General features: G+C 46.6%; 2 protein-coding genes across 2 annotated transcripts in view; both read right to left on the reverse strand.

The window, feature by feature from the left end:
- Positions 1 to 839: 839 nt before the first annotated feature.
- On the reverse strand, positions 840 to 18254 carry LOC104040702 (serine protease 55). The gene is made up of 5 exons (XM_064448274.1): positions 18070 to 18254; positions 17548 to 17737; positions 16404 to 16651; positions 13299 to 13438; positions 840 to 3152 (listed from the first exon to the last, which is right to left on the reverse strand). Exons 1-5 carry the CDS (start codon positions 18203 to 18205, stop codon positions 2850 to 2852), a joined length of 1017 nt encoding a protein of 338 aa, XP_064304344.1. The 5' UTR covers positions 18206 to 18254; the 3' UTR covers positions 840 to 2849.
- Positions 18255 to 20674: 2420 nt separating this feature from the next.
- Positions 20675 to 22045, reverse strand: part of MSRA (methionine sulfoxide reductase A) — a 301026-nt gene continuing 299655 nt past the window's right edge. Inside the window, exon 6 of the mRNA XM_064448273.1 lies at positions 20675 to 21541. Within this exon, the coding sequence (XP_064304343.1) occupies positions 21377 to 21541 (165 nt within the window). The 3' untranslated portion in view covers positions 20675 to 21376. The remainder of the gene's footprint in view (positions 21542 to 22045) is intronic.

The raw sequence follows: 22045 nt of genomic DNA on the forward strand, positions 1-22045 counted from the left end.
AGATATACATACATACACAGAGCCCTTAATTTCTGCAGAACTAAGGCAAAATTACTTTGGTATATTGGCTTTTAAATTGCTGCCCTCATTGATCGCGGAAGTGCTTTTGTTCTTATCTCCTTAGCAAAACGTGCAAGCAAGGCCTGACTGCCTCTTCTCTGTCTCCTTGAGTACCCATATCCTCCTATATTTTTTCCCTGAATCATCTTACGGATGTCTCCTCGTGTCTCTATTTCCATAGCTTGCTTCTTTTCTGGTATTTGCTGCTAAAGGTGTAGTGCTGAGGGCAAAACCTGTATTTTGGGGCACTTTGCACCGCCATGCTCCAGGCAGCAGCCTCTTGGTTTATGTTGGTCACCTTTGCTCACCGAGCAAACGATATTGCAAGAGACAGATTTATTTTGCCCAGACTGCTTGATGCTCCCCATTGGGATGACTGGACATGAGGAAGAGGAATCGGGAAAGAGGGAAGGAGCAATAAGAAATGAGCTGCAAATTAAGACAAGAAGAGAATATCCCAAACTATAGCCTGAGGCATAAATGTTGAGGTAGTTCAGTTTGGAAACCTTTCACTTAGATGAGCTAAACCCACAATTATGGAATACAATAACATAAGAAACATAGTACACCAATGCTCTAAAGTTTAAAAAATTAATGGGTCACATAGAAATGTTAATGACAAAGCCGATATATTGCATTTTGATTTTGTGTGATTCCAGCACAAATCCATAATCAAAAGCGATGTGCTCCCTCGAAACACAGGCACCTTTGAAACAAAATGTTTCATCAGACCTACTTACAGCATAGAAATATTAAACAAACATTTCCTTTCTCACCCTAATTGTTGAACAATATATGAAGTAGCAAAGATGAATTCACTTTAATTAATTCAATGGTGCTTTAAATAAAGAGGGAAGAGTTTCTTTATTGTTTATTACTTTGCAGCTGTGTAGCTGGTCTTAATTTGCAGAACTGATATTTCCATATACCAAAGTGAACCACTTTAATTATCTCAATTTACAAGTAGGGAAACTGAGGCACGAGCCACAGACTTCCTTTTCCCAAGGCCACTGAGTGAACGAGCAGCAGAACGGATCAAAACCCATAGCAGCAGTGCCCTGCTGTAACCACGACGTAGCATTGCCTTCATTTAACACAGACCATTATCAGTTTGCAAACGCTACTGACAGAAAAACACCTACCGGGTCCTTCTGCAGGTCCCTGTAAGCACAGGATTTTTCCATGCCGTGTGCTGTAGACAAGAGTGCTTTATACAATTCCTACATTAAAATAGTTCAGGCAGGAGGACATCTCTTATTTCCTTTGGGGGAAAGGATTCGGCAGCTGAATAGATTGCAGCATTAGGAAATATTTCCTGAAGTCCAGCCCCTGCCACAGCTTCTAGAATCTGTTGATATATTATTAATAGAAAGGAAAATAAATATAGGTATTAATGCCAGCAGACACTGTCTACTACTAATAGCTGCTAAAGTAATATATTCCCCTCGTTTTTAGCTTTTATTAGTCTTTTTGCAATGGGTTACAAGACCCTTATGCATCCATTAGCCAGTCAGCCATGTGAAATTAATTTGGAGCAATTTTCATAAGCATTACTCAGAACTAATAATAATTAAGCATTATTTTCTGCTCAGATAACACAGAAAATAAAGGCTGACTTTTATGCCAAGATGGGTTTGCATTAGCTTAAGGTAGATGAATTAATTCTCATTTACAAGGCTTCTCCACCAGCTAGCCAGAAAATATCAAGGTAATTAAAACCAATTTGTGAGGTTCTGTCCCATTGCACATTCACTGAGTTTTATCATTGCTGCAAATTACAGGTGCTTTTATGCCATTGCAAAGGTGGGACATGAAGGAGACCTTGCTGCTTGCCTCCTTCTCCATCACTTCCAAGAAAAGCGACCTCCTTGTGAAGACCAGAATGCATTTTGCGATGCACTTTGCTGCTGGAGAAGCAATGAAGGACCACGCACTGCATGAAGGACCAGCTCAGTCCCAGCTCGGGCTGGGATGTGGACCTCTCAGCATTGCATGCAATAGGCCTCTAACAGAGAAAAAAACCCTGCTATTTGCTTTTGATTTGCCATTTACTTGCAATGACTTAATTTTGGCTAATTACCAAGCCAAGGGACTTCTGCAGACAGCATTTTATGGATAGCTCAGAACCAGTTCTCTTCAGCCAGATTTTTCCCTATTGCCTTTAACAACCAAAAACCCAGGATTTGCAATCCAGGTAAATAAGACTGATCGGTTACATCATGCTACACCTTCCAACCCTGGCTAAAAGATTTCTTGCCCTTTTTCTAGCTTAAGGAGATACCTTAAGCACCTGAGCAGCTGCTGTGGTCCCCGAAGATGCTCTTAGCTTGGGCCAGCTGCAAGCTAGAAGATATAGTAGTCCAGCTAATAATTAGCTGTAAGATGCATTAACCCAGAGCTGTCCTACCAATACCTAAGCTAGTAGGCAACTGAGTAAGCTAAGACGTGTCTAAGGGTTTCAGCTTTCCAAAGGGAGCAGCTGCTTCAGATACCACCTCTTGACTTCACATCTGAGCTTAGCAAATAACTGGGCCTGATGTGAGCCACCAGTGTGGAAACTATGTGTTTTCCAGAGGATTATGGCCTCTCTTGGCTGTGTCCTGGCTCTCTCATTTCATCTCCATGTCCTCGCCATCGCTCCCTTGTCTCACTGTGGCATCTCGTTTTGGCACCTGTGTCCACATCAGTGAGATGGAGCAGGTTGACAAGAGACATGACTATATGGGTCAGCAGCAAAAGAAGAATGAGACAGTAGTTCTGACTTTTATTATGGTTTGAAAAAATCTTCTCTAAAGTAATCTAATTGCTGTTAAAGAGAGAAATAAAAGGAGAAAATACTCAAGAAAGGCCAGCTGTGCCTCAGCCCTGGAAGGAACCACCCTGGCATTTGCATGGTTATCCATTCCTTCAATGAAGAAAGGTTTCCCCCTCATGGCTGTCTCAGTCTCAATCCAGCCACGGTAGCTGTAAACAGACATTAAGATCTCATGGTTTGGCTTTTCTGTACAATCTTCTCCCCAGCTGACGATGCCGACCTGAAACCACTTCATGGTGTTCCAGTAGCTGCAAACCAGAGGTCCCCCGCTGTCCACCTACGGCGTAAGGAGGATGTTATAGCAGGATCAAACCTCAGGTCTCATAGCAGCTGCATCCCACAGGCTGATTGGGAAGATCAAACTCTATCCCGAGTTCGTGAGGATTTGGGGGAACAAGGAAATTTTGGACTCAAAATTTCACAGCTCAGCCCTGAGATCCCAGCAGAATAAATAGATACAGAAGGTAAGAGGAGGAGATTGGTGGTGAGCTGTGGCTTAGCGCAATGCCCTGTCCTTCTCAACCGTTTCCACCTGCTATCGTGGCCCCAGAAGGATACCTGAATCCTGTCACCAAGAGATAATATCTGAGAGTGTAAAGGTACGTTTGTGGTGACTGCTCATTCAGTCCTTGACTCCTCTGCAAAACCAGTGCGTGTAGGTGCTAGACACCGGCCCACTGTTAATTTTGGGGGCTAGCATCCAGAAATCAGGCAGGACAAGAACAACAATCCTGACAAATCCTTCTTGCAAGCACAGTAATTTTACTGAAATCTTGCCTGCTACTGCAAGGGCAGCCATCATTCACCCAGTGCATGCAAGCCTCCAAATGCACGCTGCAGCCACCCTGCAAAGAGAAGCGTCCTCCTGTTGGCTGCTGTAGCTTGAACACCAAGAGCACATCTAGTTGCCTGTATGACTTCTGCGCGCAATCTCCAAACACAACCCGAGGGAGAAGAGACACCAGCACAAAATCCACCCAGCCAGGTACAGCACTTTTTGGACAGTTATGTATGTCTGAGGTGCTGTGCAGCCCCTGCTCTAAATAAGACAGCCTCCTTCCACAGTGGGTTTGAATCTTTTTTCTACCCTATCTCCAGTATTTCTTGTGGCAAATCAGAAATTCAATACAAACCCATTTCCTGAGACAGCCAGCTTTCCTGGGAAATGTTGTCCTTCCCTCTTTGTACGCTACTTTGAGAAATGTCTTTGTCATTAATGTACGAAGCCCCTTCCGCCAGCAGCTACCCTGAGCTAACACACATTAATTAATGGGTAAGGAAGTGGCTGTAGTCCCTTGTGCAACTCACCAGCACCCGCTAAAGTTTATGGCAGAATTCCTATTCACTTCATTAGATGGAGGGACCAGACCTGTAGTATGTTCATCTTTATTATTTTTTTCTATTTTTCTTTTTGGTTCAACACGCACAGAGCAGGGGAGAAAGAAGATAAATACAGAGCAAATGTTGCTTCAGCATTCATAGAATCACAGAATCATTTAGGTTGGAAAACACCTTTCAGATCACTGAGTCCAACCATAAGTTCAATACTGTTTGCACTGAAATGGTGTTACTGCAGCTGTATGTCTGCATCTCAGCCAGTGCTGCTGGACCCTCTTCACATGCAGGATCTAAAGATATTTCCCGACCCCGTTTCAGCGAAGAATTTGCGTGAATCGTGCAAGTGACCTTGCAATGACCTTGGATCCATGCGTTATCAGTGTCCTTGGCAATGGCATCCTGTTTGAATGAATGAACATCTAGGCTGTACGCACAATTAAATTACTGGGAATTTTACCGCTAATTCCCTCAGGGCAGGAACAGGCCAAACGTATTATCCTGGTAGAAAAAGGAAGGCACTTCGAGCCTCCTACACAAAGATAATAAATGAAGTCGAGAGAGTGGGAGCCGTTCGCAAGCCAGTGACGCAGCAACGGCTGACGATCCATCGGTGATGTGTCGGGGTGCATCGTGCCCGCTTTTCCCACTACAGAAGATTTCTAGCACTGGTAGAGCTCCCGCACGTCATCGAGGCAGAACGGCTTCAGAGTGTCCAATTTGGAGGCTGTTCACACTTGCAAAGGACCTTTCTCCCAGGGCACTTAAATACCAGTTAATTCCTGATACCTTGTGACTGTCCTTGGGGGGAAAAGTCTTATCGTATTTCATAGCTGAGAAAACCACAGCAGAAAAGGGATGCGATTTGCACGAGGCAACGGCAGAACCAGGAAACCCTATTCAAACTACAGACCATGCAGTTTTCTCTTCAAATCAGATCTGCTTTTCCCTTTTTGCCTCTTTAACCATGCTCGTTTTGTTCTCTGCCTGGTCGGCGAGGAAAGGGAGAGACGTCTGCAGGGCTTGGGAGGCTGTCAGCTGCGGAAAGCGATTTAAAACCTGGGCAGAGAGGGAGCGAGTTAGGTAACGCTGTGAAAACTCAGGCAGCAGCTGCAAATCCATTTCTCTAATTCACAAGCCCTGAGACCCAAATTCTACTTCAGATCCCTTTCCACATGGGCTGAGCTGGTCTGCTTCATGGGTGCAACTTCTAACATGCCATTTCTCTTAACTTCAGCTATTTCACTCAATGATTTTATCACAAAGTGGGCTAAATCATCCTCTCCGTGTGATAATCTCACTGACATAATTATAGCAGTAGCCCAGATGAATCAGTAGCCTGGTTTTGATAGGGCTAAAGATAGAGAAAATAAACTTCTTGGACGCTTCCATATATCCCTGTATCCACCTTAAGCTCTCAAAAACATTGGCCCTAGGTCGGCCATCCTTGCGTAGGAGAGGGTGTGGGAGGAGCCAGTTTTGAGCACTGGTACAATTATCTCAGCTCTGTGATGTTTCCAGTAGCGCTAATTTAATGAACACCCAGGTTAACGATGCTGAAGATCGAAGAATATATTAAATGCTGCTTTCAGCTTTCAGCCTCCTGTATCCTGGTGGTGAAATACTTGTGGTCAGTAACACACACCAGATACCTGCTCCTGCTCTTCAGTCCGAGTGCCAAGTTTCTGGACAGCAAAAAAAACCTAAAAATAGCATCTTTGCTTCTGTTCCGTGTTTCTCGTCAACTAGAAGATGAGTAAAAAGCAACCACATCAAATCAGATCTGGTGCTGGATTCATGCCTTCCACAACTGCATGTTAATCATCCCATTAAGAGAGGTGAGGGCAATGATATATTCGCTGATAAATAGTTCTGGCTTGTATAAAAACTGTCACTGACTAACGAGGCGCTTTGTTCACTGAAGCTGAACGGAAGTTTCATCCTTTTCACCATGGCCAAAGCTTTTTTCGTGAACATCAGAAGCCTTTCTGCTGACTTTAGTGGGCTTTGGATCAAGAGTGTAATCTTCTTCCTTTTGTATTTGTATTCGTGTCTGCGACATGGTAATTGATCAGAACAAACACATTCAGCCACATAAATCTTCTTAGGTGGGAGAAGCTCTGGGGGAGGGAGAACAATGCATCTGATACTCATTAGGTGGATACACAATCCTTGCAAGTCATTTCTGGTTTCATTTTCATGTTGGTAAGCTCTGTGTAAATTGGAAAGAATCAGCCTGTGAATAACAACACTTGCCATTAGAGCTGCCCTCGTGGCAGGAAAGAAAGCCTTTTGCAAACCGATGATTTCTTCAGTTATTTCACTGTGAACAATCTGTCTTTAGAGAAAGTTGGAAGGAATGAGGCTATGGCCATTTTTAGCATGCAGGCATTGAAAATGAACCAGGTAACACAGGGCACCTGGGGTCCTTTCAGGGGATCCCTTTGAGATCTCAGGTGAGAGCCTTTAGCTACTCTGTCCCTCCATCCCCTTGCTGGAAAATGGGAGAACTCCATTCACACAGATATCAGCAAGGTCCATTAGTAACTAAGGTGGCAGGGACTTAAAGGCGGTTATAATGCATCTGGCCAAAGACCCATGTGGCCCAGACTCCTGTCTCCGACAATCATCTGTAGCAAGTGCTCAGGGAAGGAGAATGAGAAACAGGGCAAGTATTTACAGAGTTGTATTTACATCACAGTCATTAATAGCCTTAGAGAGATCTTCATCCAGGAAGTTATCTAATTGCTTTTTGAATCCATTTATCCCTTAGGATAAATACCCACAACATCCTGGTCAGTGACTTCCATAGTTTAATTATCTCTTGGATGAAAAAACACTTCCTTTTCTTTGTTTTAAATCTGCTGCCTGATACGGCCATCTGACACCCCCTCCTTCATGTGTTTTGAACAGTAGTGACAAGAGGACAGCTCTTGACTGTCCTCTCCTTGCTGCTCATGGCTTTAGAAATCTGTGTCATATCCCCCATCAGACATCTCTTTACAAGCCTCAGAGCCCTGATCTGTTATTCCCCTTTCCGACAGAAGCTATTCCGTGTCCCTGTTCATCCCTCCTACTCTTCTCTTCTCCTTTTCTGAAACTACTGCTCCTTCCTCAGGTGGGGTGCATGGGAGTCGCACGCAGCACACAAGACATAGGCTCCCAAGATGGATGCAAGCCAGTGCCCTGGCATAACACTCATTTGCTTTGCTACCTGTTCCTTTTCTAATAATTCATAATGCTCTCATTGCCTTTTTGACCTCCACAGAGCCTCGTGCTGATGTTTTTGAAGGACTATTCACAGTTGCTCCAAGATCTTCTTACATGGTAAGAGCTAATTTAGAGCTTATTATTGCATACTTTCAGCTGGAGTTGCTTCTCCCTATATTCATTACTTTTCCTTTATCAACAATGAACTACATCTGCTGTTCTAACCTCCAGTCCCTCAGAATAATGAGATCCTGCTGCACCCCCGCACAGTCAGTTTCAATTTTGCCCACTCTGAATAATGCCGTGGCATCGGCCAACTCGGTTGTCTCAGCATTCGCCCTCCTTGACCATCACAATTCCATGCACAGATGCCAACACAGCTCCCCTTGTGAGCCCTTCCTCCCATCAGGTCCTTCCTCCATGTTGCTTCCCTTTCAAACCAAAGCTCTTCTACTTCATGACAGTTCAGTTTTTCCCTGAGCCTTTGGTGAGAAATCTCATTAAAAGAGTTTTGGAAACCTCAGCGTGTTATATCAGCTGGATCACCCTCTGCCACATGCTTGTCGACTCCTTCAAAGAATTTAAATCTGCCTGTGAGTCATGACTCTCCCTTAAAGCCCCGTTGACTCACTGCAACTGAATGAGAAGCGGCTCCTCTGAGTCATCACACCCATTCCCCCACTCCGAGGGCAAGCACAAAGTAGGTTTTTGTGTTCAGCTGGATCCGGTGATGTTCTGCTCCCCACAGCTTCTCTCACCAGGCACACAAAGTAGTGCTGGACCCCCCTTCTGCAAACCAAACAGCATCAGTTTGAGGGACCAAAAGCTACAACCCAGAGGAAGAAAGCAGGAGAGACCCGTGCCATCGTCAACATCCCAGGCCCTTGCGATAGGAAGGAATGTTTTTGGCAGATGAAAGAATTAAGCTACCACAGCCTCAATGTGTTCACTTATCTGCCCATACCATAAAATGATCAAATGATGAAAGCCCTGTAAAACCATGGAACATAAGGAAAGTGTTGTAATTCTTATGAACTGCACAGCAAAACACCCTTCAGAAGCAAATTTATGAGACTGCAAATGCAGAAACGCCTTTCTACTGCTTTGTTCTGGGGCTTCCCAGGTTACCTTCTGCCCCTTAGGGGAAAAAACCCACTCCAGCATGTTAGCAATAGTTCAGTGGTGGAGAATCCACCATGAGGATGGCGAGTGGATTGCTCTCTTCAATATTAACGCAAGGTACAATAGCAAAGTAATTTTGTATAGCTAGTAATGACTTTGAACTGAAATGGGGTTAGCTTTGACTCCCGGCCCGCGGGAGACCTTTGTCTGACAGGCAGAAGGGCCTATAACCTTAGACCTCATACCGATACCCCATCCCTACAGACTGCAACCAGACTAGCATCTATCCACCTCTGCTCAGATTCTTTGAACAGCCTGAGGGATTGACCAGGCTTCCCTGCTTTGTGACCTTTTCCTTGCATCTGTGAACATTTCCCTAGATGGACCCAATTTTCATTCACAGACTTTTTCTTTACAAAATTCTTTTCCACAAGTCTGCCTTTGCGCTTTTGAGGCCACATTAGCAGCAGTAAAAGGACGCAAGACCTTGTAAGAGTTCAGCTCCAGACTCATCCTCTCTCCTGGGGGTTGCCAGTGCAGGTGTCAGGCTCCCATCGCAGTCACGTTCGTGGCACTGGGGCATGGTTTGAGAAGGGGGCAGCGGGGTGCCAGGGGGATAACCCGCGTTATCTAAAATGGCACTGGGGACCTAGATGTAGTCAACTGTCCCGCCTCGAAGCCATGTGTCTCCCTCTGAGCTAGACACCTTGGACTTGCTATTAGTTAAGGGGGAGCAATAAGCACTCGTGCATGGTGCTATCTCATTTTAAAATAGATAGTTAAAACAGTCTCAGTGAATCACATGTCAGAAGCACTTTTTTCCTCCATATTGATGGAAAGATGATTCAGCAGAAGCAGATGGCTATAAGAAAGACACTTGAATCTGGCCGGATAAATCCCACCCAGGACTGTACAACAACTACTGTTATCGCTATAGCTACAAGGGGTGAGAGCCCCGAGAATCCCAGATGCCGTAAAGGGCATTTGCCCTTTCCGAACTGCCGACAGTATGTGTGAGTGAGGCAGATGAAGGAAACGGGTCCTCCTCTGCCTTTTTCACAGACCTAAGGAAATTAAAACCGAGAGCCCTAGATGCATCCTAGCATCATTTCAGACCTTTTCCAGAGATGGCAAAGATCAGCTCCTGCTACACTTGGTGGAAGGGGGTCCCATGACTCAAATCAGCCCTATGGCCAGGGGATGGTGTAGGGCACGGTGAAGCTGAGCTGGAACCATCCCACTGCTTGTTTGTGGCCGTGCAATGATTCCTTCCCCTGAAAGTCAAGCCAGGGACTGGGCCTCCCTTCGTCTGCTGCTGACCTGAACTGTACGTGAACTGTGACTTCCAGCTGAACACACTCTGTCCTAATCACCACAGCTCTGAGCTACCCCCACAGACCTCCTTTGCAGAAACTCTCTGAAATATAATTGGGCCATTTACTGAATTTTGTCTGGATAGCCAAGACACTGAAGAGGCTTTTGCTTTGCGAGTCCCTTATACTCTAATTATTGCTCAAGTTACCATTGCATCAGAGCCTAACAAAAGATGCTTAAGAAAGCAAGGAATTAGACATCAATTGTAGTTCATGGGGTCATGGAAGAAATGTAGCGCACAAAAAAATAACACATAGGCCATCTCTAGTGTCTGTTCTTTAGCACTTGTACCCCATGAACATCCATTAATGCTAATGTTTATGACTAAATAGAACTATAAGTCAATTACAGATCCTGTTAGTGTTAATTCACAGTCAATCTATATATTTGTCTGCAGAACCACTGGGGAATTGGTATACAATAGATTTTTCTTTTTAAGTGAATGGATTTTTTTTTTTAAGTACAAATACTCAGGAGCTCTTCTATTCAATTGCCTTGAGTTATTATAGGAACATGGTCAGTGATCCACAAATCAGTTTTGTCTGGTACTAGTACGATGGCAGCTGGTGAGACGTCTGAGCCTTTCTATTCATGTCCTGTTGCCACACAGGGGTATTAAGGCAGTGGTCAGTAGGAGAAACTACATGGTGCCTCGGTGCGGATATATATATTGCTTTAGTTACTTATAAAAGAGTTTGCTGCAACAGCGAAAATCTAACACACAAATGGCACACAGTGCAAAGACTTAGGATGGTAATCCTTTGCATCCAGATGAGGATCATGTGGACTTACAACCTTGGGTCTAGATGCTGCTTGCCCATCTTAGCCTGGCTCTGGACATGAACAAACGTATCCTGATTCTCAGCAAAGCTCAGGAAAGGTTAACATAAGGCTTTTATCTACTTCATGTCCAGAAAGATCATGCACCTGTGCAGTGCATGGCTTCCAGGTCTACTGTGACCACATCCACACCAGCAAGCTCAGCATCTCCAGGGCTTGTTCCCTGACCAGGGATCTCTGCCTTGCCTGCGCTGTTACTCCTTCCTGGCCTCTAAACTGGAGTGCCAGGATCCAAAGTGATTATTATGGGTGGCTCCTGACCCATGCAAAAGCTTGAGCTGTGTCTGGAAATCATCCAGGAGACAGCTGGTTGGCACAGACCAAAACCGTGCCCAAGTCTGCTCCTTGACAGTGCTGGCTTTGTAAAAGTATTTTGAAATCTTGCCTCATTGTCATTAGGCAAGAGGTTTTGACGTCATTTGACACCTCGTCATTTGATGAGATTTCCCATAATCTTTATGGAAAAGAGTAGTTCAATAGACTGCACCATCTACAGCGTACCTCGCTATCTGCCCAGGGCAGATGAACTGGGTGTCCATCCTGCAGAGCAAGGTTTGGACCTGGCCTCCCAGTTCATTACCAGGCAGTCTACTATGTGCAAGCCACCGGATTTCTGAACAAGCCTAGCAAGGCCAAAATGTGCCCTACCCAACTTTAATCAGCACTGCCCAGCAAACTACCCATCAGCAAAATGCTTCTCCGCCAGCAAATTAGCAAATTCTAATGAAAAGTCACGTCACCTCTTCCTCTCCTGAAGAGCCGCACTTCTAGCCTAGGGTATAGTTTTGTCTTGCTCTAGTTATTTCAGGTCGCAAGACGTTTCTGCCTGGTCAAGCTTCCACTAAAAGTGGGCAGTTGCTGGGTTATGAGTGTTCTCACACATGCAATCGTTTCCACTGCTTGGAAAGCCCTAGTTCATTTCTCAGGCAACTCTAACATTATTGTAGATCAAAATAGCACCCTCATCAGCTTTCTGAATACAGGAGATTCATTTTGCTGGGTACAAGTGCTCTTGCTGTTTCACCAGCATAATTCAGCCACAGAACTTAAGGCTGGGCTGGGAAGTGCATTCTTTAATCATGTTAATGTTATCCTGTGGCAGTTTTCTTTTTAAAATTTTTGATTGAATTTAATGGAGGTGAAAGTCACTAGATGAATGGTTTCAGAGGCAGACGCTCTCTGGCTAATCAAAAAATGATTTTGCAAAGCAAAGCTTCCCCTCAGCTGCCCAGCTACGGGCCCGGATCGCAGCGGCTTTGCAGTGCGTGAGCCCTGTACCCACTGTCTTTGCCGAGGGGCAGGGGATGCCTCTCTGTCCCGGGTGTTGGTTTGGTTCCCTCAATGAATGATTCCTACAGGATGAAGCTGTGCGTATATGTGTCTGCCCATCTGCCCCCTCCAAACACACACACATGTCTAAGGAAACCCTTGCTCAGTAGAGGACAGAGACCTTAGTCCTGAAGCGGAGGCTGCAGGGAGGGCTCAGAGGAGGGGTTGGAGCTTGGGTGCTGTGAAAGAAAAGGTGTGTTTTGGCTTTCAGACCTTGTCTGACTTCAGCACAGCGATCCTGTGGATGGAGCATGTTCTGAGGGCACAAGTTCTGAGTGAGGTTTTCCCATATCTGGGTGTTTATGTCAGTTCTCTCCCCTTAGCAGTCCCTGATATCAAATACTGCTTGAACTCTGTTACTTAGCTTCGGAACTCCACCATCCTACATCACTAACCCACTGCAATAAGACGCAACTAGTTCTTGCAGCCACAGACCAACCTGCCATGTTATCAAAGGCATTTGTATCAGAGCGAAGACCTCACCTGAGAAAGGTTTCTAATATTCAAGTTAAACCTACCTGGACTCAATTTCCCACACAATTCTTTTGTTTTGGCCCTCCTGGACAAAGTTTCATGTGTCCTTTCAGTATTTAACCTGGCAATAAAGAAGCACTGCCCAGCCCAGGGCTGAGGGGACTCCAGGCAGGAGGAAGACACAGCCCATGCTGTGCTGAGCCCTCTCTGCAGGGACACGAGACCTCTCCTCCCATCGCTCCCACCACCGCACAGCTTGGCCAGAGCAGACGCTGAGTTTTTAAATAGCTGTGAGCTAAAAGTCCTAATTCCTCTGCCCAGAGCCATCCACTGTCTCCCATCCAAGGGGACCTGTTGGGAACCACCCTTTTCCCTTGCCCTCCTTTCAGCTTGTGGTTTCCCTCGCAGAGTTCCTGTCTCTCTCTCTCTGCAGCGAGGGAATCAGTGCAGGGGGAGAGTGTGAGGAGAGGCCCATCTGCTCAAGAAGGTGTTTTGTTTGCAGCACCACCACTGATTTCTGACCCCAAGAGCCAGCATCCCCACTGCCTAGGTCAATACGCCTTTGCAGGCAGCTCTTTGGCCCCTGGGCATCCTACCCTGGCCTCCTGTAGAGAAGCTTTAGCAACCCCAGGAAGCTGTGGGAAGGATTGTTGTTCATTCCTGAAGCAAAGAAGCTTCTCCTCTGATATCTCTGTGCCCCCAAAGGCAGTGTGGCTGTCCAGGAGCCTGTTTACTTTACCTGGCAGGTGCCTCTTTCTCCTCTGTCTAGCTCAGCACAGAGCACGTTCTCCACTAGCTGTGGGATCCGCTCCAAGCACTGTTCCCTGCTGATGAGCTTCATCCGCGCTTTCTGCAGCACATAGGATGCTGGTGCCGCAACTGCTAACCAGCAAGCAAGAAGAGAATGATTAACAAACCCTGCAGAACAGCACAGACTTCTGAGGGTGAAACCACAGACGGAGATGAGCCTTTGGGATGGCTCCTGGCTGAATTTCCAAGGCTTCTCTTGGCAAGAGGGTCTCAGGGCACAACTGTATGGTCTTGGGGTCATGGGGGCTTACAGGGGCTGTCCAAATGTTAGCAAAGATAAGTTTGTGCTCTTGACTTTAGGCCAGCCTAGGAGGTGAGTAGGTAGATAGAGGGGGGGGGGAGCTGTTAATGGGCAGAGATGAAATCCTGGGGATTGCTAAATCATATTTAGGCTTGCTAAATAAGATTATAAAAAATAATTTTTGTAGGTGAACTCTGGGATGCAGTACAGCTGGAAGACCCCAAAGGGATGGCTTATCCTGCTGGTCTTGGTGATGACCTGAGATGAGCTGCACTGCACACCTTGGGTTTCTCACCCATATTTCTGGGGAGCCCAGTTTAAAGGACTCTTCATGGGGTCCTGTGAGAGCTCTGCAGAGGAAAGCCCACTGAGCTTTCCCCAGAACAGGTGATCTTGTTATCCCTATGCTTTCACAGAATGCTGTGAGGCCATGCCTCACCCAGGGGACCAGCTGTAACTTTTACAAAGTGGCTCTCGGGGTGGTAGCGCACAATGGAAATATCTGCTTTATTCTTTCCTTGAGATGGAAAAAACCAAGAAATCTCAACAGGCACCACCAAGTGACAGGAAGACTGACAATATGCAGGGCTACTGGGGAAACCCGCTCATTTCACCCATATTTCTCTTCAAAGTGAACCTGTGTCAAAAGCCTGAGCTGAATTTTGGAGGATGTGCTGCTGGGGAGGAGGCCTACAGATTTTCAGAAACTCATTCCTTCTTCCGTATTTCTCTGAGCTAAATCCTCCCAGCACCTCTGGGAAGGTGGGACTGAAAGATAATATCTAAAAGATCAAATGTTGAAAGGTCCCTTTCCCAGTTAAGATGGGGCTGCTCCATGGCAGCATCCACAGATTAAAATGCTTTGATGTAGCCATCTCCAAGAAGGTGGCTTCACTTGAGGTCTAACTGACTGCAGTCATATAGAATCATTTAGGTTGGAAAAGACCCTTAAGATCAGAGTCCAACCATAAACCTAACACTGCCAAGACCACCACTAAACCATGTTCCAAATCACCACGTCTACGTGTCTTTTAAATACCCCCAGGGATGGGGACTCCCCCACCTCTCTGGGCAGCCTGTGCCAGTGCTTGACAACACTTTCAGTGAAGAAATTTTCCTTAATATCCAATCTAAACCTGCCTTGACGCAGCCTGGGGCCGGTTCCTCTCGTCCTGTCACTGGTGACTTGGGAGCAGAGACCAGCCCCCCCCTCACTCCAGCCCCTCTCAGGCAGCTGCAGAGAGCGAGAAGGGCTCCCCTCAGCCCCCTCTTCTCCAGGCTAAACCCCCCCAGCCCCCTCAGCCGCCCCCCAGCACACTTGTGCTCCAGACCCTGCCCCAGCCCCGCTGCCCTTCTCTGGACACGCTCCAGCCCCTCCAGGCCCTTCTTGTCCCGAGGGGCCCAAACCTGAGCCCAGCATTTGAGGTGGGGCCTCCCCAGGGCCGAGCACAGGGGCCCCATCCCTGCCCGCCTCCTGCTGGCCACACCAGGGCTGACACAAGCCCGGGGGCTGGTGGCCTCCTTGGCCACCTGGGCACTGCTGGCTCAAATTCAGAGGCGAGTCAGGCTTGTGCTGCCTGAGGTGTCAGCTGGGAGATGTCCACCTACAAAATGCTGATAGAGGTGAGAAATCACCCATTTTTCTCCTGCTGTGGACCAACACCTCATACTTTTTGGTATGGCCCATATCACACCATGGCACATTTCTCTCACCAAACTAAGCTTCTGCTGTTTTTCTTCTGAAACACCTCCCAGACAGAAGGGGCGTGTGCCAGGGCTAAGTGCACTGTCCTCCCTCCTGCAGGGTGCAATTTGGAGAGCAGAGGCGATGTCAACTGAGCCCACACAGCAGCGTGAGACCAATCTCCGGAGCCACACCATGCTTTTTGCAAAGAGACTAGCTAAAGAGAAATCCTGCCAAGCTGCAGAGTGACTCTGCAGCAGGCCCCTGCTTTTCTGTTTCTAAGAGCACATTACCTTGGCGAAATGGGAGAGTTTCACAACCATAACACAGTGTTGTGTTGTATATTGCTGTTACGTGAGGCAAATGAAGCCTAAGAAGGAAAATGCAGAGTTTCAAAGAGAAGACAGTAACCCTACAGAGCAGAATAGCAAGGATTAAATAGGACATTCACTTACTACATCCTAGGAAGGACTGTTAAAGCCCCAAGCACCACCCTGCCTGCTCTGTCCCGATTACCTCTTTCCAATAATGAAATCACTCATTAGCCATTTAGTGACATTTGTTCAGGATAGACGTTTTGGGTCACACTCAGTGCTGGAGCTACTTTCATCAGGGCTTAAAAAGAGTAATTAGCAATAGCAATCTGCTGTTCTAAATGAGTGGAGAAGAGGGGTAGCCAGTACCACTGAATCAATCTGGTTCATGGAGGCATTAAGCCAAAGACAACCCTAGACCTCCATTTCCCTTATTCCAGACCACTTCAGAGCCAGCCTAACTTGCCCACCAGGAGGGAGCGTGTCTTGCTTTGGGTGCCAAAAAAGGCAAGCAAGGGGTTGAGTTCTGGCAGAGCAAAGATGGGCTCTGAGGTTTCAGCTTGAGCATACGTGCTCAGGGTACCAGGGACTCTGCTCTGTGGGTCAGCAGGTTACTGGATTTTGCCCTGAACAGAGAACTGGTGGATGTGCAGAGGCTACAAGGATCTGGATTTGTTAACCAGGGAGGTAAGGAGTGGAAGTTGGTGTGGATAACCCCTCCTGGGAGACAAGATCTACTTTTAATGGATAAAAACCAGCCTCCGTTAGCAAACACATGTCCTGACAGCTTCTCACCTCCACTTGCGGCTCCCCACCCTGCAACCCAGCAGTGTTGCCACGTATTGATGTCATATATGAAGGGCAAGCAGATGGGGATTTTCTCATTGCTGAACTCGATGGGATTGCTGAGCAGGATCAGAGCGATATCATTTTGCATGCTCATTCTATCAAAGTTTTCGTGGATGATCAAGCTGTCCGGCTTATATTCTTCCAGCGGGAGGCGGAGGTCAGTTCCCCCCATGACAACAGTGAGATCTGGTGGCCTTTTAAACAAAACAGAAGCAGCGTACACATAAGCAAACATGAAGGCGTTGTGTGATAAAGGTTGGTGCCTCCTTCCCCTGAGCAGTGTAGGGTGGTGCTCAGCAAATTGCAGAGGCAGGTTAGCAATAAATATCACAGAAATCTACCCTCACTTCAAGGCAAAGCTAGTTTTCAGGGAAGAGAGGTGCAGAGGTAGAACACGAATGCAACCAAGTTATAAATAGGCCAGTCGCTAACGAACAGATGGAGAGGGCTGGATCTTCGGGATCACCGTGCCCTGGGCTGGCTGCTCTGGGCCGCGCTGCCTCCAGCCAGCTGCTCCAGGTTGTGGTGCCACAGGTCATTTGTCACCGAGCAGTCTTGGCTCTTGGGCCTGCTGAAGTCTGGAGCGGGCTCACAGAGGGCTGGACTCTGACCCTGGGTATTGCATGGGGTTGATTTATCCAGAAACTGCTGTTTTAAAATCAGACTCTCCATGAGATAAAGGTGTTTGCCATGTAAAAGCAAAGGTAATTTGGGTGTGAGAATAAGCTGGAATGGAATGCACCTCTTTTTACAAGGTACCACAACATGTGTAGACATACAGGAAACACTTGGGGATCAGAACAGCATCACGGGCATTTATACGAGGCTGCTCAGACCATCCTTCAAAACAATCCCCTTCTGCATCTCCTGGTTATGCAGATTCGTGCACATTTTTATTGTAACACCACCTCTGATCAAAAATGGGCCTGTTCTCCCCGGAGGAGACAAATCCTGTTTTCAGGGCTCTCTTTCTGCCTCTGTCAGAGAGATGTTGCACCTGACCCCAAGGACATACATATCCTACACCCACAAGGAGCGACATTATGAACCCATTGTGCCTCGGCTGTCCTCGCTTTCCCCAAGTACTCACACCTCTTCTGCAAAGCAATGGGCCGCAGTTAAAATCCACAATGCGCTGATCACGGTGCCTCCGCAAATATGTTTTCCGTTGCTCTGGATGCTCACGTGCCACGGGAACTCCCCAGCCTTGGCGTATCTCCCCGCTGCGATCCTCTTGCCAGTCTTCAGAAAGGACTCGTAAGACGGTCGGAGGCCACACTCTGGGTACAAAATGAGACGCATTGCTGACCTGCAGCAGTGTCACCGCCTGTGCTACTAAACTAGAGGGGCAGGACATCAGCCAAAGCACTGGCCTATATCTATCCATGCTACTTGATCCCTACCAAAACCCCTGGCACCACTGTAGCCTCCCCAAACCTGCACTCTGCAAAGCAATGCCCAGGCCCTGCTAGGGGCTAGCAGGGCCACAGGTGGGCTGGATAAAATCCTTGTTTAGGGCGTATGAGTGGAAGACATCAGTATCAGGCTATAGCACAAGCCGTACGTATATGCCATCAGGCACAAGGAATACGCCCAGGCCTATTTCACTTACCGAAGCGTGTGTATCCTGTAGGGCTACGAGCAGTTCCACTCTGCTGGTCATTTCTGAACACAAAAAGTTGAGAAGAAAAGCCTGCATTGATGCCACTGATGAGAGAAGTTAAACTAAAGAGGGTAAGGAGCAGCATTTCGGTCCCAGCCTTGGGCCAACACTCTTCAACAGCATTCAGAGCAGTGATGCTTCTGCAGACACCCCAGAACATCTTCCCCATTCCATGTTCTCACCAAAGGCAACACAACTCTCTGCCTGGGCAACCAGCATGTGACATCACACAATCTATTCGTTTCTGTTGAGGTCAGTGTTGGATGCTGACCTTCCTAAGGCGATGAGGGAAAGCTCAGTGATTTCCAAGAGGCTTGGAATTTGCTTTAGCTCTGTTAGGGCTAGTGCACCAGCGAAGTTCCTGTCTGTACCCTGGACTGACTTTTACAGGGTGCTGCAATAGTGGACTTCATGAGTTGGGTTTGTAGTCTTTTTGGGATCTTGAATCATGTTCTTCTCTCCAAAGACCTTAGATGCCTGCGTCCTGCATCAGCCTTCATCTCTGAGAAGTGCTGAAGCCTATGAAACTCCAAATTAATTTTCTCTTCTTAGTTTAGACTGTGTCTTTGTTCTCAGAAGAAAGAGGCAGCTCTGTGGTAGGGTAAATTTCAAACAGTGCCAAATCAAAAGTATAGTATCAAAGATGTTGAGGCAGCCTCTCCCTTCTTCCCTGTGGGCAAGGGTGGCTTACAAGACCAAATCCAGTTTAAAAAACTAATCCATGAGGCTGAACCATTAGCATTTCACCTTTACTGATTATATCCCCGATACTCCTTATACCTTCAGCAGCAACTGCAAGGGGTCAAGGCCAAAACTCTGCCCTACAGTAACTCCATAATTAATTCTGTGGCAGCATAATATTTTGGTGTGGGCCAATTTTAGCATCAATGGACCCATCTATGCTGATTTCTAAACCAACACATTATTTCCATCAGGACAGGACTTCAGAAAACTCAGATTTGAGCCTGGCTATATTAAGGATAGAACGGTGCTTTCTCCAAAGACTTCCCATCTCGTTTCAAAACAGTAACTGTAGCGTGGAGTAGGAGGAGAGGGAGGGGAAAGGACAGAAGGGAAGCAAGCAACATTTTACGAGCACCTGAATGATTCAGCATATGAAATGTTTTGCCTTGTACATTAGAGCAAATCAGGAGTTACCCCACTGAAGTCTAAATTACGCAGAGGTTAAAAATGCATAGGAAGAAAGTAAGACTTTATTTTCCTCTCTTCTTTGCTTTATGTCACCTCATGCCTAGGAAATTAGACAAAAGTGCTGGTTTCCTTGACAGTGAGCACTAGAACAATCCAGTCACACAACATGTTAAGGACAGGCGATCAGTTACCACAGCAACTGGAAATTCTGAGTGTGATGTGGGCACATTTTGGGGCATCTCCAGAAAGAGCCTAACATGGCAATCCTACCCGAGTTAGCTTCTCTCAAGCTTGCCCCAGGTATAAATCTTCTAAAAGGACATGTTTCTTCTAGCTTTTGAGGTGGGAATAAGCATCAGCTGAGGAGCAAGGGAAGATGGGGAGCTAATGTCTCTGTCATGGGCTTACTGCCCATCTTTGGATAAAGCAGGCAGGAGTTCAGCAGTGGACTTACAAGCCCAAAGACTATCTGATGCACATTTTCAGTCATTCCAAGCTTGGAACAAGATCTGGTCTGCTGGGTAGTTACAGGGGATGTTCAGGGAGCTGTTTGGGGCCTTTCTGAGCCTAACACCTGAGCTGGTGAGCAGGAAACATCAAACCAAGATATGGAGAGGAGAGCTAGCCAAAAGGAAATGCTGTGGATTTGTGTCTCTGGGTCCCCATCACCTGGCCCTCAGAATGGCTTTATGTGCTCTGTTGCCCACATTCGATACATCACGGTGGGCTTCTACAAGCTTTCCCTGAAGAAAGCACATCTGCAAGAGGACAAAGCAATGACACATGTTCCTCAAACTTAGTGATTAAGAGCCTCCAAACTAGGAAACACGTGAGGGGCTCAAGCCCACACCTCCCACTGCTCTGGGAAGTATAGCGAGCAGCAAGCTGGATGGCTGGGACAAACCCATCCCCATCTCCCCACTGAAGCTGTCTGTTCTAGAACACTCCATAGCATATATATCACCCACAGGATCCCACATCCATGTCGGACAACCCCTGCATCCCCTATGTCATTTAGCTGTAGCTGTTAGTCTCTGCTCTCAGAAGCCCATTAATAAAATAAGAATTTATTTTGGCTTTTTCTGGCCATCCTGCTATTGTGACTGTACAGGCACCGGGGCAGAGCCCGCCTGACATTACGTTTGCACAGCACCTGCCGTAACGAGCTCTGGTCTTGGTGGGGGCTCCACAAGCTACTGAAGTACAAATAATTAATCACAGGAATAATTATGTTACGGTGTGGCCAATATGAATTTTACTCCTCTGTACTGTCATGCACGATAATACAGATTTAAAAGCCCTGGTGTTTAATTATCAGGCTGCAGCCTTCTATAATATTTGATACTTTTTTAATATCTACCCCAATATATACTTAGAGCCATGGAACACATCACAGACAACATTTTTCTTGTTTTGTTTTTTTTTTTGTAATTTATTGTAGTGCAGGAAACAAAATCGATTTCCTTTCGAGTTTATACACTTTTTGGAATCATCAGAAAGAAGTATCACATTACAATTTTTATTTTTTTCTTACTAAAATTGTTTCAGAAAATAGGCACTATAGGTGATATTACATGTTGCTGTGAGAGTGGAATTGTGAGAGAGTTACTGATCTTATAAATTCACCATTCTCAAACACACCAAATTACAGGGTTGTGGTAGTTAAGATGAGCCCAGCCAGAGCCTCCAGAAGTCAAAGCTCTCATAACACAAGCGAATTAATTAACCCAAGAAAATAAACATGTCTGAAGGCATTAGCTATGCAAAGCAGTTAGCAGGTGTAACCACCCCCTAATTCATCCTTTTAACAGCATTTTAAGCCAAACCTGTGGAAGTTTCTTTTCTCTCCAGATTACAAGACTGCAAGGACACCCGGTGAGCTGCACAGAGCAAGAAGCTGCATTTTCCAACAGGCAAAATTTCTGCCTCTACTTTGGCTTTTAATATCGGTGAATGGGCAACTGCTCAGATGACGGAAAGCCGCCCCAACAGGTTCCCAAATCTTTGTGCACTGATGCTGTGGGTATACGATGACACCTATCAGGGTTGTCGCTCTGTGTTCAAACTCCCTAAACCAAAGTGGAGGCGGTGAAGTAAAGACAGGTTATTTCTTGATCCCAATAGGGCAGGAAAGCCCTGTTCCCCCGAGGCCACAGTATCCGTCGGGGTTCTTACTGAGGTACTGCTGATGGTAATCTTCGGCGTAATAAAACTCCGGAGCCTCCCGGATTTCTGTTGTGATGGGACCAAAACCGCCGTCTGTCAATACCTGTCAAGAAACATGATGGAAAGCCATTAGTGGTTTGCTGGCTTCCCTGCTGACGAATGACATTAGGTTTTCTCTCAGCAGGAGCCACAAACATCGCTCAGCGCTTGGACCACAGGCAGAGCACATCCCTGAAAGCCCTTTATCCTTGCTCTCAGGTTATTTTGTTAGGAGACATTGCGGGCACCGAAGCAGGCGTTGGTGAGAAGAGGCAATGCACCCTCCTCTTTCAATGGCTCATTTGTTTAATTTGCTATGGCCACACATTTGTTCTCTCCTCTTTATTAACCATGCCAGGCAGGGATGTGGTGCCATCAGTGAAAGAGGAAAACAAATGTGAAAGGCAGCGGAGCACACTTCGATCAAGCCTGGCCAGCTGCCTGTCCAAGAAGTTCACCTGTCAGGTGCCTCTGCTTTGACATGAGCTATCCGCCCCGAATTTCCTCATGCCAAGAAGAATTCCTGGGTGAAATTTTAGCCCTACTGATGTCACTGAGATATAAGAGC

This window comes from Phalacrocorax carbo, chromosome 3 (assembly GCF_963921805.1).
Source record: "Phalacrocorax carbo chromosome 3, bPhaCar2.1, whole genome shotgun sequence".
NCBI classification, from domain to species: domain Eukaryota; kingdom Metazoa; phylum Chordata; class Aves; order Suliformes; family Phalacrocoracidae; genus Phalacrocorax; species Phalacrocorax carbo.

What these genes read in the sequence shown, in the direction of transcription:
- LOC104040702 (XM_064448274.1), bottom strand. Translation starts at nt 18,205, where the DNA reads ATGCTGCTCCTTACCCTCTTTAGTTTAACTTCTCTCATCAGTGGCATC. An exon ending in TACAGGATACACACGCTTCG is followed by an intron (nt 17,738 to 18,069) that starts GTAAGTGAAATA and finishes TTTTGTACCCAG; the next exon opens with AGTGTGGCCTCCGACCGTCT. An exon ending in GAGAAAGAGGCACCTGCCAG is followed by an intron (nt 3,153 to 13,298) that starts GTAAAGTAAACA and finishes CTTACGCCGTAG; the next exon opens with GTGGACAGCGGGGGACCTCT.